Source organism: Anabrus simplex, chromosome 5, assembly GCF_040414725.1.
Source record: "Anabrus simplex isolate iqAnaSimp1 chromosome 5, ASM4041472v1, whole genome shotgun sequence".
NCBI classification, from domain to species: domain Eukaryota; kingdom Metazoa; phylum Arthropoda; class Insecta; order Orthoptera; family Tettigoniidae; genus Anabrus; species Anabrus simplex.
The window spans coordinates 185,856,451-185,875,346 of NC_090269.1; the positions used below are offsets into that span (position 1 = coordinate 185,856,451).

The 18,896-nt window shown below is 36.8% G+C and overlaps 1 protein-coding gene across 2 annotated transcripts in view; it reads right to left on the minus strand.

Annotated features, from left to right (window-relative positions):
• Nucleotides 1-18,896, minus strand: part of LOC136874428 (uro-adherence factor A) — a 209,331-nt gene that overhangs the window by 59,544 nt on the left and 130,891 nt on the right. For both annotated transcript variants that reach the window (XM_068227588.1, XM_068227587.1), the window contains exon 8: nt 13,983-14,163. In XM_068227588.1, the coding sequence (XP_068083689.1) occupies nt 13,983-14,163 (181 nt within the window). The remainder of the gene's footprint in view (nt 1-13,982; nt 14,164-18,896) is intronic.

Genomic DNA, 18,896 nt, shown 5'->3' on the forward strand with positions numbered 1-18,896 from the left:
TCAATATACGGTCAAGAGATGTCACAGGAAGACCGAAAACAATGCTGTGAATAAAAGTGAGATTTCTCGGGGCCCGTCACCTACCGCTGGCGAGCGTACTACGAGATTTCTCAGGGCCTGTCACCCATGTGTTAAAAATAGTTTCATTCTCGACTATAGAGTCCAAACTGTGTGAAGCTATTTCAAAATGATTTCTGGAGATGGTCTCTGATATCCCCAGCTGGTGTATGTGTAGCAGAAGCCACTCCTTCTGAATAAATCCATGTTAATGAAAGCATGCCAAACCACCAGCTGATAACTAGCGTATGTTATGAGTTATATTACTGAATGTACCGGTAATACATAGTGACTGGAAGCATTCTTTTGATAACTGCGGTTGTTGAAAGCCAGACCCTTATTTTTAAGTATATTTCATGCTTGTACTCTACATTTATCACATCACGATTTACAAACACAGCTGTAAATAAGATAAGAGAGACTGCATTGTTTAGGTTAGGTATGCTATCCCCCAGATAGTGCCAAAAGTTCCACGACAAAAATAATAAAAATACATAACAGGAAAGTTTCCCGCATTCGTGGATATCTACAGGTGTGGGGGTACTGCGTTTTATTATCATAATGAACAATTTTATATGTTCATTGGCTCTCATTTTTTATTAATGCGTACCCTAGTACGTTTTATTTGGCGTCTCCAAAAATCGTTGAAAGTAAGTGCGACATAAAAAATCAGTATTATTATTATTATTATTATTATTATTATTATTATTATTATTATTATTATTATTATTATTATTATTATTTGTTAGATACATTGGCAAATAAAACAATTGTGATAGGATTGTTTTTATCATATTTTAAACCTACTTCTATCACAGATGTTTTTCATGTATTTAAAAAATTGTATAACGAGAAACTTGTAATTACGCTCTCAGACTTAAAAGACGCTTACAGACACCTGAAGTGTGCTTGCGCTATGATTTGAGCTATTAATATGTGATTTGCTCTTTCTATATTGGTTGTTCCCCTTCCTGTTCCTTCCCCTTCCCTTCTCAAGCGTAGTCTTGGTGGCTGGTTGTGTCCAATGTTTGTCTCTCATTATTTATTTGTCACTCTCCAAAGCATCTACTTTAAGGTTCCTTTCGAACCCGAGGCTTCTGGGCTGCGAACATCAGAGAGTAAGTCGTGAGTGAATGTTGCATGTGTATACTGAGTGAAAGGTTAATACTTGTGGCCGCGAATGGGTGTGTAATTGTGCTTCTGTGTGTGCTGTGCTGCGTGGATGTGCCGAGTTCGCAGTCCAGGGGCCTATGACCAGTTGAAGGCTATTTCTTTTTGTAATATATATATTTTAAATGTTACATTCTAGTACTACTTGTATTTCTGTTATATTACCTGTGGGTAATAGATATTATGGTCTCGGTTGTATGTACGAGGCCAACAGAAGTTGACTGGTTTACTTTTGAATAGGTTCTTCAGTTATGATATTGTAAATATTTTGTTACCATTGAATAAATGACGGATGAATTCACATATGGAAAACTCCCTAACCTTGGTCCATCTAGCTTCCTCTCTGGGCATGTTCCTGTTTTCCTAGGCCCTAATGCTACCACCTTCTCACTTCTCTCCCAAAAAACCTTATAATGGCCCAAGTTACGAGATATGAAACGATCACTTTGTTTATGATCTCGCCTGCCTATATTAATAGGCCAAGCAACAAGCGTGAATTTTTCCTAACTAAAGTAAATTTGTTTCCTCATCCCGAGGTGGTGCAGCTCTTTTATAGACAGGCCCCCAGTGGAAGGGAGTTGCATGAACCATTTTTACCGCAAATCAATCTTCTTGCCATTCGTAAATGCCTGGCAATACGGTACTGGGAATCGAATTCAGGCTCCCGAGAACGGCAGCTACAGTAATTGTGCTAACCATTACTCGGGCAGACATTCTTAACTACAAAACACAGACATATATACATGACTGATGCGTGCTTGCAATGTGTGAATCGGACACAAAACTATTCACCTATTTGTGCGACATCATCAGAGCTTCAGTAGGCCTACGCTACGGAGGCGGACATTTCTTAACTACGAAACACAAGATGTACCGCATAACTTCAACGCGTTTTAATTGTGTGGGTTGTACGGACGAAACTATTCACAAATTTGTGTGATGTCATCATCAGAGCTGCATAAGGTTTGTACCCGCTTTGAAGCGGAATCGTTGTTCTTCTTGGTTGGTCTTGAAAGCGAGATTTAGATTTTTTTAATTTTCTTCGTCTCAAAAAGCCAAGGTGGAGCTAATACATGAGGGGGTCTAAAACATGAGTAAATACGGTATTTTCAATTGTTTATCACTCCTGAATTAGTGAAACGAATAAGTCGGGAAATCAACTGGTATGCTCAACAGTTTGTAGAAAGCACACCGACCCTGAACCTATATTCGAGAGTGAATCAGTGGACTGACACGAATAAAGATGAAATTATGACTTCACTTGTGTTCTTCCTCTTGCAAGGCATTCATCAGTTACCTGACAACAAGAGCTACTTTTTTCATAGACAGATATTAGAGACCCCAATATTTCTGGAGCTGTTTTCTGAAGCAAGATTTCTTCTCCTTCTCAAATTCTTAAACTTTGTTGATAATGAAGCATACGATGAAGCTATGTGTAGTCCGAAGAAACTCTAAAAATTGAAACCTATTCTTAACCACTTGAATAGCAGATTCCGAAGTGTGTACACACCCGAAAGCGATGTGTCTGTAGATGAGTAGGGACGTTTGTTGCGGAAAGTTTTCATATAGTCTAAGCGCTTAAGATTCAGTATCAAATCATTTGAACTGTGTGAATCTAAGTCTGGTTAAATGTAGAATTTCTTTGTTTATATAGGAAAAGACACCCAGTCTGATGACACCCTGAAATATGATCCATATGGATGGAAAGTTGTTTTGTAACTCATGGCATCGTTTCTAAACAAAGGGTATCACATAACAATGGATAACTGGTTCTCAAGCCCAGATTTGTACAACAAGCAGTGTGATAAGGAGACAGATGCAATGGGTACGTTGCGTCAAAATCGACAGGGCGTTCCATCGGAAATAAAAGACAGCACACTCAGGAAGGGAGAAAAAGTGGCAGTTTATAACAGGAAACTCGTGATAATGAAGTGAAAGGATAAAAAGGATGTGTGCCTCATAAGCACAATGCATGATGATACCATGGTATTGTGTAGGGAGAGGGGAAAAGAAATCACAAAACCAAAGTTAGCTATTGACTACAACTGTCAGATGGGTGGAGTTGAGCTGAGTGATGCGTATCTCATTAGCTATCAAAGTACTCATAAAAAACTGAAGAAGTACTACCAGAAGCACTTCCACCATATGCTGCCTAAATGCCTACTTGATGTACAATAAGTCAGGAGGTCAGGATACCCGATTAGAATTCCAGAATTGAGAACATCATAATGAAGTACGAGAAACATGAAAGACCGCAGGCAGGCAGACCTTCGAAGACTCCTCTCCCAACAAGAATCAATGCCCCTCACTATCCCTCATATATTGTAGCAACAGCACGCAAGGAAAACCCTACTCGGCGGTATGTTGTGTGTTTGCAAGTAATCAGCTTCATTTTCTGTACCAAATTCTAATCGCAGAGAGTTACAATAATTGAAAATCTTCCATCTTTTTGATACTTTTTATTTGCTTTTTAGCAAATTATTATTTGTAAACAGTACATGTTTCGTTCTCACTTGGGAACATCTTCAGCTCTTTAACTTAATTTAATTTGTATTCAAGTAATCTTTAAGAGGATCAATGTACTTGCAAATAACGTGTTCAGAAACTTAGCGATTCACCTAAGCTTAACAACAGCTGAAGATGTTCCCAAGTGAGAACAAAACATGTACTGTTTCCAAATAATAATTTGCTAAAAAGCAAATAAAAAGTATCAAAAATGTGGAAGATTTTCAATTATTGTAACTCTCTGTGTTGTGTGTTACTGAATGGGACAGAGACGAGAATCTATGTATGAATGTGAAGACTGGAAAGTAGCCCTGTGCGCTCCACCTGCTTCCAGCGCTACCTCACAGTTGTGGACTTCGGAGGACTACTTCTATAGAAGTGGAAGCAATGCTTCAAGATTGATGAATACGAATAAAGTATTTGTAAAGTAGAGAATAAGTATTGTGCTTGTAATACCTAAGACAATTTCTTTTATCCTGTAAGTAAATATGTTATTTGAAGAGGAGTAAGTAATGTAATGCCCTGATTGAACTTTACTACGGAGGCTTCCTTGGAACTGTAGTCTAAGTTGATAATGAGTGTGTGCTTTTAAAATCTGACAAAATACTTGACTACACAAGAGTATGTTATTGTAGGTTTCTCGTTGCTTACCTCACTGAGCCAGATTCTCTTTCCTTGCCTTTGGCATGGTAATTATTTTAATAGCTTGATAGTGAGACATTTTTTAAAAAACCTGATGAAATACCTAACCAATTAAAAGTATCTCACCGTACGTTCCCGTTGGTTTCCTTAGCAAGCCAGGCACCTCGCCCTTCATACTATGATCATTTTTGATAGCTTGATACATATTCTGTACTTTTCTTTACAAGTTACTTTACGTCGCACTGACACAAATAAGTCTTATGGCGACGATGGGAGCGCAAAGAGCTAGGGGTGGGAAGGAAGCGGCCGTGGCCTTAATTAATGTACAGCCAAAGCATTTGCCTGGTGTGAAAATGGGAAACCACAGAAAACCATCTTCAGGGCTTCCGACAGTGGGGTTCGAACCCACTATCTTCCGAATACTGGATACAGGCCACACTTAAGCGACTGCAGCTATCGAGCTTGGTAAAGTACTTTTTGAACCTGATAAAAATACTATACTACACAAGAGTATTTCACTATATGTACCTTATAGAAAAATGTGCCTCTGTGTTAGTAGTTACTCAAAAGAAATGTACCACTTGAAAGGTTAAATGTTATAATGTTTTTTTTACTAGTAGTGCAATTCCACATCAACTCAGACATGTTCTTTAGCGACCAAGAGAAGAAAGGTTTTGGACTATGAAGGAAGTGATTGTGGCCTTAATTAAGGTACAGCCTTAGCGTTTGCCTGATGTGAAAATGGGAAATCACAGGAAACCATCTTCAGAGCTGCCGATAGTGGGAGTTGAATCCACCTGCAAGCTAACAGCTACATGAATATTTCTAATCTATCAAATGGTCTGTGACAAATCAATGATAACAGAAACTAAAACTAAGGCTTCCCCACCAACAAGTTACTCACCTCATTAAAACACAACCGGTCTTCGGACACTAAGGTCCATCATCAGTGTCAAAATCTAAATCCAATTCCACACAAGTGTCTCGTCAAAATGAGTTAAAATGAGTTTAAAATGTAGTCCTGTTGACATCAACAACGTCAGAATCAAATGGAGATGATGCTGAAAACAATCCCATTTTATGTACTACGGCTTTAGGATAGCAACTTACTGCTTTGCAGTCACACTAATTTCTGATGCAAGATTACTTATCATTCTGGTGACTTTCGGTCACTGGCTGCACAAACATTAGTAGATGACTAATACACACTCACATATAATGGACCTTAGTGTCCGAAGACCGGTTGTGTTTTAATTAAATGTGTGCTGATGTGACTATATGATTAGTAATAATAATAAAATAACTACATCAGCACTGTCAAGAAATGGCTTTGATATTTTATAATGATTATAGTTACTCACCAGTCGTAAGTTCCTAATCTGTCTAAAATTTTACATAGAGCTAGTGATATTTTGCAATGCTACACAAAATGCTTATAAAAGCGTGAGCTTTCATATTTTCATTTTTTGCATCTTGTACACCAATTTTTAATAGGTTTTGAAAATGCAATAAAATGCAAAATTTACTCAAAATGCTAAACTTTTACTAATAATAATAATAATTTCGTGTGGCTATTTCTAGCCGAGTGCAGCCTTTGTAAGGCAGACCCTGCGATGAGGGTGGGCGGCATCTGCCATGTATAGGTAACTGCGTGTTATTGTGGTGGAGGATAGTGTAATGTGTGGTGTGTGAGTTGCAGGGATGTTGGGGACAGCACAAACACCCAGACCCCAGGCCACTGAAATTAACCAATGAAGGTTAAAATCCCCGACCCGGCCGGGAATCGAACCCAGGACCCTCTGAACCGAAGGCCAGTACGCTGACCATTCAGCCAACGAGTCGGACTAAACTTTTACTAAAATGCTATGTATATGTGAAACTGATCATTTCTTCAAATACAACTTCATTTATGTTCTTTATTTTTCTTCTCAAAACGTAAAATGAAGAGCCTGTGCACCCTTGGACTGCCAGAAAATGCTTTTGGCTATTAAGTTCAAATCCCCAGAGTTTGCCCAAGTGCCTCCATAATGTGTTTGGGGTCCTACCAAAATTGTAGATATGAAAGATATTTCAGTAAATAGAATTGAATTATAAGTGATAGGAGAACACAAATAATGGAACAAAATGTTCAGGTACACTATGTTTTCAAAGATTCCCGGACACTCCCCACTAAACACACACTGTGTGGCGTCTGGCTATATAACAAATATTATTATAATATTTATAGATCCACCTGTTCAATACAATACAATACAATCCTCTATTTCATGTGGTTAAAATTTATACATAATACTTAAAAGTCATAGGTACATATTTCACCCTTTTTTATGGGCATCATCAGCCTATATCATTCTTAAAGTTATTGGATATGGAATCTTTCTAATCTTATCTACAGAATAAAAAGTTGAACAATGATCTCATAAAATGTTATACTATAACATCTAAATGAGGATAATGCACAGAAAGTATGTTAAAAAATACTGTGAATTAACAGTTTTGAAGATTATAACGTGGTTAATCTTGAATATTTGAGCGTTTAAAAGCAAAATGGATCCTCTTCTTATACACATTAGGACTATGACGGCCTTGAGTGTAAAAGCACAATCATCCAAGGGGGATATTTATTACACTCCTATAACATGAGTTCAAGATAGTAAGATCAATGTCAATTATTTAAGATAGAAGTGTAAAAGTATCAAATGTCTTAAAATATATATGGTTGATTTATCAGAAAGTCCTAGAAAAGAAGATGGGGCTTCTTGTAGGAGATGTTGCTAATGATAAAATGTTGAGGTGTCAAAGCTAGCTGATGTCAATGTTTAGTTATGTTAGTACGGTAATCAATTGGATCAAAAGACGGTCAAGTGGGTGTTATTATCCCTGTTGAAATATTTATTCAAAGAAATGATAAAATTTTACTTGTATGGTGCGTGTTAAGTACGTCGGACTGTTCCAGCAACGCTAGCTTGACTTGACTGACCTTTCTACTTCTAGTATTATAACGGTGTGGCTGAGGCGGTGAAGGACACGGAGGAGAGGGAAGGGTGGGCGGATCCTTGCGTGCAGGTATTATTGTTAGAGGGCTGTTAGGGGCAGGATGGGCGGACCTAACATTTGGCGAGGTGGTGGAAGCTTTAGAGCCAAAAGTTCTAAAAGTCTGCGGGATTGTGTTATGTTTCGAATTCACAATACCTAATAACTTTTGAGTTAGCTCATATAAAGGATTTTTTGCCTCAGTGACATCATTAAGATTGTGGTCTTTGTTATAGGCCTGGTTTAAAAAGATGTAAAGACTTTCTAATTCATTCATAAGTTTTCCTTTGCCTATACATTTTAGAATAGTGAGATCCTTTTCAATAGATGTAAACTGGTGTCCTGTTTAATTCATGTGTGAGCTCATCGCTGAATATTTGTTATGTTTGAAGGCATTGTAGTGCTCCATATATCTTGTATAGAAGCTCCGTCCAGTTTGACCAACATAACTAAATCCACACTGAGCGCAAGTTAGTCTGTAAATACCAGATCTCGAAAAATGGCTGTTTTTATAATTGACTTTATTATGATTAAAAAATATACTTTGATTTGTATTTACTGTTCTGAAGGCAATATTAATATCATATTTCTTCAGTGTGTTCGCGATCTGGTGGATGGCTGGATTATTGTGCGTAAACGTGGCGTGACTAGTTTTTTTAGGTTTATCCAGAATGAGATTCATGGATAATTTATATTTAACTTTATTAATTAACCAGTTAATCATTTCAACTTTGAACCCATTAAGTTTAGCCAAGTTCCTTATATAGTTTAATTCAATTTTTAAGTTGTGGGGGGGAGAGTGGGATTTTCAAAGCTCTGTGTATTAAACTATAGAATGACACCTGTTTTTGAGAATTAGGATGTAAAGAGGAATTATTTATGGTTATAGGAGATTGTGTGGGTTTCCTAAAGATTTGAAAATCAAAAGTATTATTGACGTGCGTGATCGTTATATCTAGAAAATTTAAGGACTGTTTAACTTCGTCTTCTTTAGTGAATTTTACGTTAGGGTCAATTTTATTTAAATTCTCTAAAACTTCGTTGCTGGTAGTAACATTTTTATCAATAACCACAAAAGTGTCATCCATAAATCGTAGCCACAACCTTTGACCTTTTATATGTGCTTTGATTTTCGTATGCTATATTGAATCCATGTAAATGTCAGCTAAGATGCTGGATAAAGGGTCACCCATGGCTAAGCCAGTTTGCTGATAAATCTTTCCATTAAAGGAGAAAAAGTTGTTATTCAATACAAAATTCAAGACCTTCATAAATTCATCGATTTCCAGCTTACTCAGGCCGCTATGTTTTGAAATATTATCATAGATAATTTTGACCGTTTCTTTGGTAGGTATATTTGGATACATGTTTATGACATCATAGGAACACATTACATGGTTAGGTTGTAACTCAAATTTACTTAAAATATCACAAAATTTGATTGAATTCTTTAAAATATGTTTATTATTACACTTATAATATTGTTTTAGAAAACTGTGAATATATATTTGGAAACTTTATAGGTAGGGCTATTACGGCAATTAATAATCGGACGTACGCGAATGTTATTCTTATGGATCTTAGGTCGCGCTCTGGCTACTGGAATGCTGGGGTTCATGTTGATAAGTCTCTGTAGTTCGTGTTCATTAAGAAGCAATGTGAAGTTCTTGATTATAGATTTTAAATTGCGTTGTATTCTATGATAGGATCTTTGCCAACTATTGTACAAATCTTATCCTTAAAAAATTCCTCTGTTTTATTTATGTAACTGTCCTTATCTATTAATACTATCAACCCTCCTTTATCAGCTTTTGTGACTATGATGTCACCGTCTTCTATTTTAGTTCTCAAATTACGTATTAATGTTTTGTAATTAGAATCAGATTTAGCGTTCAGTTATTCAGCTAGTGTAGGTAATTTCTTTTTTATATCAAATCTAGTGTCATTTTGAACTTCAAAGAGGAGTTTAGAAATGTTAGCGTCTACCTCAGCCACTGTGGTAATAATATCCAAGTCCTTTTTTTCACTAGGCCAGTTATACTTTGGACCCTTATTCAGGAGTTCCATTTCTATTTTGGAAAACTGCACATTTGTTAAATGAACAATTGTAGGCGTATTGACATGAAAAGAATTTGTTTTTTGTTTATCTGCATTCTATACAATGGACTGTGTTTGGGATACTTTTTCTTATCTAATGTAGTCTGCTTCTTGTCCAGTAAAACCATCATTTTGTAGTCTGCTTGAAGTTGGAAAGAATTCCATTCTAATGGGGGCAACGTCTGAGCCACTGTCAATTGAATTTTATATTGTTGTAAGTTCAGTTGGGATTTCTTTTTACATAGTGACCTCATTTCTTCATGATATTTCATTTACTTTGTTTTGGATTTTGTTCATACTTGGAATGGTGAAGGTTTTTCTCTGTGTACGTTTCAAAAATGTTGGGATCAATTTTGGTTTTAAACATTGCTTCAAAAATGTTATATCCTTAGACAACTTGCATATTTTGATCTTAAGATTGATAAACCTGTTTAATTTGAACTTTGCCTGGTTGGCTACTAAGTTACAAGTAACTATTCTCATTTTGGTTCCGTATTGAAGATGACGTATATTACAAATATTATAATAATATTTATAGATCCACCTGTTCAATATCTCGCCAAATGTTAGGTCCGCCCATCCTGCCCCTAACAGCCCTCTAACAACAACACCTGGGCGCAAGGATCCGCCCACCCTTCCCTCTCCTCCGTGTCCTTCACCGCCTCAGCCACACCGTTAAAATACTAGAAGTAGAAAGGTCAGTCAAGTCAAGCTAGCGTTGCTGGAACAGTCCGACGTATTTAACACGCACCATACGAGTAAAATTTGATCATTTCTTCGAATAAATATTTCAACAGGGATAATAACATCCACTTCACCGTCTTTTGGATCCAATTGATTACCGTACTAACATAACTAAACATTGACATCAGCTAGCTTTGACACCTCAACATTTTATCATTAGCAACATCTCCTACAAGAAATCCCATCTTCTTTTCTACGACTTTCTGATAAATCAACCGTATATATTTTAAGACATTTGATACGTTTACACTTCTATTTTAAATAATTGACATTGATCTTACTATCTTGAACTCATGTTATAGGAGTGGAATAAATATCCCCCTTGGATGATTGTGCTTTTACACTCAAGGCCGTCATAGTCCTAATGTGTATAAGAAGAGGATCCATTTTGCTTTTAAACGCTCAAATATTCAAGATTAACCATGTTATAATCTTCAAAACTGTTAATTCACAGTATTTTTTAACATACTTTCTGTGCATTATTTTCATTTTAGAAGTTATAATATAACATTTTATGAGATCATTGTTCAACTTTTTACTCTGTAGATAAGATTAGAAAGATTCCATATCCAATAACTTTAAGATTGATATAGGCTGATGATGCCCGTAAAAAGGGTGAAACACGTACCTATGACTTTTAAGTATTATATATAAATTTTAACCACATGAAATAGAGGATTGTATTGTATTGAACAGGTGGATCTATAAATATTATTATAATATTTGTTATATACTTCATCTTCAATACGGAACCAAAATGAGAATAGTTACTTATCTAGCTATATATCTGAGGGTATAAGTGCAGGCACAATGTATCAACATCACAGACATGTTTTCTGTCAATGTAGAGAAGTGAGCGAGTTTGAACAGTGAGACAGTATTAATAACTTAAAATCCCTTTCCCAAGGAACGGTTTCGAACTGGCCTTTCGGTTGTGGAAATTGGTAACCTTTATTCAGTAACTGAAGTGTTTTCTGATGTACTGTTTGTAACTGTGGAATTACTCGTTCCTCATTGTGTGTTCTTCTGGCCTGTGGACAGGAAGGAACTAGTTTAAAACTCCATACATTTATCCTGTATCGAAAGTGAATTAATTTTTACGTTTCCTGATGTGTACTGCACTCTTGTGGCCACGCGTTAAGTTACACGCTCCTCCCACTGTTGTCTCAGCCAATCAGGTACGGCTAGTTGGTGGCAACAAAGCGGGAAGCCATTTTTTTTTTGAGATGAGTTCGTTGCTGGAGCTAATGGCGAGAGGATGCACTTGGAAACCTACCAAAATGCTTGTGTTCGGGAGGAAATTTGACCCCGGCTAAAGTCTAGTGTAGTGGCTTTTACGCCCTTCTACCTTTATTTTTTAATTTGGTGACATCGTCCTCGTCCTATGCTTAATTCGTTTACTTATGTGAGCTGTGAGATAACTTCTGTAAGTACTATGATGAATCCATGAACTGGATTATTACTGCTTAGCCTTTGGATGTACACATGTAAGTACTACAAGTACCGAAAACTTCATCTTCTGTGATATTGAAAACATTCTGCGTGTCACACGTTTCTTCGAGGAACTGAAAACTGCTTACTGTGTCTGGTAAATTTACTACCTTCTTGCGACGTTCCTGTATGTCTAATTCGTTTGAAAGAAATGATAACGTGTCCCAAAATGGATCTCGGGAAATTCTAAAATTTGAACTTTGGTGTTTGTAAAGGTTTTGGTGTAAATGTATGGAATTGTTTTTCACCCGTGAATTGTTTTAGCCTGTGTATCTGAAATATCACTAATCTGGCTAGAGTACCTTTAAACTACCGGGGATGAACATGAGCATGAAATTCTAATTCGCTTTAAATTTTTCTTTGGGTTTTATATTCTCTTCAAATATTTCATTTTGACGGTATTCTTTCTTGTTTGTTGGGTGATTTTCTTTTGTTTAATTTCGCTTGACCTTTGTTGTTGCCTTATTCCGCCATTGCCTGTTTACTGATGTTGTTGTTGTTTTTTTAAGTGAAGCGAGTTTATTATTATTATTATTTCTATTATACCAACTTCTTGGCTGGCGTGGCTCTGTTGATGTAAAGTTAGTCGTGTAATGACATTTTTGGATCCTTTGCTTTCTGCTAATTTTGGGTTTCCTGATCCGAGGAACGTATCTTTCTTACCTAAATTAAACTCTATTCAATTGGATTTTCATGCTGATGTGCGATCCTACTGGGACAAGATACAATCTTTATAGGTGTTATCTCAGGTTTCTACTCTCTTTAATTCTTTGGTTCTTGGTTTTAAATTAAATTACTAAGCGGAGCCGCAGTTAAGCTTTACTCTGTTATTCTGGTAACTTTAATCTTTTATTTCCTTGTAGGTTATTTATTCCTTTATGGACGATGTTATTAATTCACCATTTAATTTTATGAATTAAAATTTTCTTATTTTTAAAAGTGAAGGTGTTCTTTCTTTCACTCTCTTAATGTGTTTCTGATGTCCAGTACAGTGATTTGTTTCATTATCCACGGTTGGTGGTGACACCACTCCACTTGCCAAGGTAAGTCCTTCTTGTTTGTTGTTGTTTGTGTGGAGTGTATTGTGTCAGATTGTGCTTCCACTTGTTATCTACGAACTGGGGTAGTTGTGTAACTGCTAGTTCGTATTTTTGGCTGACCGTTACGGTAGTTGTTGTGGTGTTGACTAGTAACGGTACAACAGGTCATGATTGTATGGGCACACAAGTCCAGGCATTCCGTTAGGGAGATTTCACAAGAGTTACACAAGTACAGATCCACTCTAGTGATGTTACTGTGAAGTAATCATCACTCTGATAGCCCTAAGAAAATTAACCAACAGGGACCACCGAACTCTAAAGCGTATGAACCAATCGCCGGACAACCTTGTCAACTATTGCATGCATGTATGCCTTGAATATAAGGTAAGACAATTCTTATTTAGTAGTTAGTCAGCGATATGTTAAGATAGTTGGACGTTAAGGATAATGTCCAGGTAGAAGCGGTGACTAATACTAGCGAAATAGTGAAATTTATTTATGGCTATAAAGATATTTACAAAAGAGATACAGAAAGATACAGAGGAAGTGTCCATCTTACACAATTCACACTGGAAACAGCATTTAGACTGTCAGCCCTTCACTGGAAAACAGATGAATTCTATGAGAGGGATATAAATTCCTCTCAACCTATGACAACTTTTCAGGTCTACATCACTTGCAAAATATACGTTATTTCACTACACGAAAAGTATTTGATCATGCCTTTTGGTCAATATAGTTCTTATTTATGTATATTACTTTTTACTGTGCTACACATTTCCTGTTTTCCACCTTCCATAGCTTGCCCAACCTAAAAGGATAAACAGGGGTTCCACTACATAGACATAAAAGTAAAATATAGTTAATAAAGGATTTGTAATGGTTTACTTAAAATATTTGGCATGATTTTATGTGAACATGAAATCCAACCAATGGAAGCTACAGCAAAGAACCTTCATTAAATGGAGCAATGTAAATAATTTTACATAAAACCAAACTGAAATTTTACAGGACTGTTGATATAATTATCAAAGCCAAGACCTCCAGACCACAGGGACATGACTTTTTATTTTTGGCCAAGAATGGAACTATAGATGCTTTGATGAAAAGCTAGTGACTATGTCATTCATCTCTCATGACTCTCAGTAAAATGTACCACTTTATAAAGTGGTTGAAATCTATCATCATAAAGATTTTGGTTACCTGTATCAGGTAATGAGCAGGAACTGAGACCAGGAGGAGTGATCTTCCTGGATACAGGTTCACCAGGGTTATCACTCGAGGCTTCTGGTGAGCTGGCTGTGAGGGGTAGAGGAGATTCAGCTCCAACTCCAGCACCTCGTGCTCCTAGGGGATCATCACCTCCCCCGTCATACTTGCGTGTCTGAAATAGATATGTATGCCCCTGACTATAAGGTTAAAAAAAATTTATTTAGTATTTAGTCAGCAGTATGTTAACATAGTTGGATGCAAGGATAATATCCAGGTAGAAGTGGTGAATAATACAAGAGAAATACTGAAATTTACCTATGACGATAAATATATTTTTTTAAAAAGAATACAAGTTGGAAGCTAGAAAAGTAGCTGGAACTGATATGATTTCTGGGTGTATATTAAAGACAATGAGGCTGGGGTAATATAGTACCATTTATTTGACCACTGTTTACATGCAGGAGCTATCACAAATGAAAGGAGAGTTGCTAGAGTAGTCCCAGTATACACAGGAAGGGTGATACACATAAAGCAGATAATTACAGACCAGTCAGCTAACGTGTTGCATATAAGCTTTGGGAAAGCATTTTCTTATTACATTATATACGTTTGTTAAATTATTAACTTTTGATAAAAGGCAGTTCCTTTTAGGAAAGGTTATTCCAGTGAAACTCAACTTACAAGATTCTAGCAAGATATAGCAGATATTTTGGATTAGGTGGTCAATGGACTGAATAGCTGTGACCTATCCAAGGCTTTTGATAGGGTATATCATGGGAGCCTACTGACAAAAATAAAGGCTACAGTACTAGGCAAAAGAGTGATTGAATGGGTGACAAAATTTCTAGAAAATAGGACTCAGAGAATTAAAATAGGTGAAGCATTAGCTGATCTTGTAGTGATTAAGAGTGGGGTTTTGCAAGGAAGTATTAAAGGATGCATAGCTTATAGACTTAGAGAAAAGATATACAACATGAAGTGGAATCTGGAATCACCGAAAAGGCTTTTTGAGGATAATGTTATACTGTATAGAGTAATAAATAAGTCACATGATGGTGCTTTTTTTTCTTTCTTTCTAGTTGCTTTACGTTGCACCAACACAAATAGGTCTTATGGCGATGATGGGACAGTAAAGACCTAGAAAAGGGAAGAGAGTGGCCATGGCCTTAATTAAGTTACAGCCCCAGCATTTGCCTGGTGTGAAAATGGGAAACCATGGAAAACCATCTTCAGGGCTGCCAACAGTGGGGTTCGAACCCACTATTTCCCGGATACAAGCTCTCAGCTGCGCGCCCCTAGCCGTATGGCCACATGATTGTGAGTGGCTGTAAAAAGACTTCAACAATGTTGTGATATGGACAGCAGATAATGTTATGATGGTAAACAGGGGTGAAGTCGGTTGTAAGTTTCACCAGAGAAAAAGGCTTCCTAATTTTAATTACATATTGATGCGGTGAAAGTACTTGATGCGGATCACTGTACAAACGTAGGTGTTAATATAAGGAAAGATCTTCACTGGGATAATCACATTAACAAAGTTATAAATAATGGTTACAAATCTCTTTATATGATTATGAAGGTATTTAGGGGTTGTAGTAAGGATGTAAAGGCATTTAAGTTGCTGCTAAAACCCTAATCAGAGTACAGTTCCAGTGGAAGGGACCATTACCAAGATCACTTGATTTGTGAACCAGAAAAGAATGAAAGGAAAGCAGCACAATTTGTCCTGGATAGTTTCTGGCAAAATAGTAGTGTTATGATTATGAAAATGTTGTAAACTTAGGGTTGGGAAGAATTTGAAGTAAGCAGACGAGATGCACAACTAAGTGGTATGTCTCAAGCTATCAGTGAAGAAACGGCATGGAATGGCATTAGTAGACAAATAAGCATGAATGGAAATTTTAAAAATAGAAAGAATCATAATATGAAGATATAGTTGGTATTCAAGAGGACAAACTGGGGCGAACATTTGTTTATAGAAAGAGGAAATAGGGACTGGAATAATTTATCCTGAGAAATGTTCAGTAAATTTACAAGTTCTTTTAAACCATTTGAGAAAATGACTAGGTAAACAGGTGGTGGTGATTATTTTTGTTTCAAGAGTAAGTACAACTAGAAAACCATCCTCTCTGAACAAATAAAATGGTAATATAAACAAAAATAAAATAAACATCTATTCAACAAGGAATTTGAAAATAAATATAAAAATTACACAAATAAGTTTTTAAATCAAAAGAAGGACACAAACACATCAACAGGCAACATAAGTTCCCTGAGTAACACAAAACAGTTGAAATTTGAATGCTCTTGGTTAATCTATTCTCACATATAAAGCAAATGACAAAATCAGCAGTATTCTTGTCATCAGCTAGCGTGAGTTTGAATGTCTCCTGCAAGCTGAGATTCCATCTTAGACCAGAGAGATCGGTCCACACTGTGAGGATGCGAACCACAGTGAATTCAGCAGCACAAGAACACAACTGGTAGGGGTGGGGGAAAAGTAGGGGGTCTTCCCTCTTTAGGAGGTAAGAGTAAATAGATCTTCCATGACTTATCCTCAGCCTACACATAACTACAGCCTCCCTCCATAATTCCTAGGATGCCAAGATATCTATAGAAGGTGTGTTCGTAGGTCTAGGCAGTAAAAGTACCCATTCATTTGAAGTTTGATCTGCAAATTCACTCCCCGCAATCCCAATGAGGTTTGAAAACCATGCAAAGGTAACTCACATGACTTGGCTAGGTCATGATTTTTAGGTGCGCCCCTTTTTTGTTAGGATAAATTAAAGCTGTTCGGAAAGATATCACAGTGTGAAATTTTGTTTCTAGTTGCCTAAAGAGGCATTTTTCATGCACCTTTTTCCCCGTTTTTGGAACCTTTATCCCTTTTTCCCCCAACCATGCCCATAATCCCCTTTTCCCCCCTTTTTTCTTTTAAGTTTAATTCCAATTTATTCTATAAGATTTCCAATCAATATAAAATATTTAATTTTCAGTTAACGTCTCCTCAGTTTGCTGTGTACATGCGAATAGTAAGCCTACCTCTTTCAGTAAACACCGGGCGGGAGTTGAAAGCACACTTGCAACAATGAAAAACAATTATGTGTTCGACAAAACCTCTTTCTCTCGCTTTACCGCTATAATGTAGCCCGCAATAATGCAATTGACAATGAGTGATTCTATCCCACCAGAATCAGTAGCCTGCTGTTTGTGAATGTGAGTTTGTTACAGTGGGAGACGTCATCTGTTTGCATGGAGGCGGAACCTGGTGACGCAGATGTCAGCAACTGCCCCTGCATAGTTCCGAGAAATGAAATTTGGCAGTGTATGTGAGGAGTATCTGCTGCCATTTTATATGCAAAGATAGAACTTCCAATTCAGCTGAAATAATTGTAAGAATAAGTAAAATAGACAAAGACAAATACGCATTAAAATATAGTTTGGGTTACCGAAAACGTCAGTTAAAATGGATGATGAAAATTTGGAGAATGTTCTTAAAATGCTGGAGCACAAATGCTTGGTTCTGTTAAAATGAAGATAAAGATGTTAAACACACATGATAGTTCTAATAGAATACGATAATCAAGCTCTTCTTGTAGGCGTGATGATAATGTTGATAATTCTTGGTTAGGTTATGAGGCAGATGGAATATTTGACTGTAAGAACATACATGGAGAAAAATTGTGTTGTGGTTGAGTATCTCTAGAACGAAAAAGACAGCTATTAGCACCATTAAAAGTAGGCAAGGTTGAAGCATCTTATAATTACAAGTGAAATTGAATTGATGTGTGACACATCTGACTACTTACGTCCTTGTCTGCCCAAGAGTGGTTAGGCTCGATATGTGTGTTACTGTTGACGGCTGATTGAAGGTGAACTGTGGAGGCCATATGTGATGAAAGCTAGTTTGAAGTGAGAGCAGTGGAGCGGGGCGGAGTGTGTAAACGTTTGTTGTGAGGCTTGTTCAAGGAGAAACTGTTGAATAATGCCTCAAAAAGCACACTCATAGTTTCTGAAATTTCATTTAAATTGTGAACAGGATTGCATTTTTGGTCTATGTTAATGAGGATGTTTTCTAAGATTATAAGCAAATTGCCCTTATTGTTAAAACAAAGAAATCATTTAAGTCCTGCTCTATGGAAGTGATTGAATTCTGTTACATGGGTACTCATGGCGGAATATTTGTTGTGTCTGGAGGCGTTGATGTGTTCTTTATACACTCACTCCGTAGGCTTCTGAAGGACGTGAAGTTCCGTCCCGATCTCACAATCCTCTTCCATCCTTTTCGATCTTGAGCCTGCTCTTCCCAGTTATCAATTTAGAGGGTCCAGCATACCTTGTTGATCTCCTTCTTTCAGGTGCTTCGTTGGTCTTCCTGAAGGTCTTTCCCGATTAAGAGACCCCTTGTATAGATCTACTGGTGCTCTGTTATCCTACATCCTCAGTACACGTCAGCCCAGTGCAGTCTGTTGGATTCCATCACATGTGTTTTTTATATCTAATAAAACAGTACCTTTCAGTTTGACTAACGTAACTCGCTGGACATTGGTTACAATTTAACATGTGTACACCTGATTTGTGGTATTTGTTATTGATGTTATTGACTTTGTACTGGTTATAGCAGAGATTAGCATTGTTGCTGATAGTTTTGAAAACAATGTTGACATTATGTTTCTTAAGAATGTTTGTAATGTCATATGTTTCTGTTGGTGTAAGTGAAGGTGGCATAGTTATCTGCTTTCTTTTTTGTCTCTCTGAGCAGAGTTGAGGTGGATTTGTTTACAATTTTACTGACAATCCTATCTATGAAATGTCTGCCAAAAATGTTTTTTCTTGTGTCACAGGTGAACAATAGAGTGGAAGTGGAAAGTGTTTTTGAAGACTTTATTTGTAAAGTATGATATA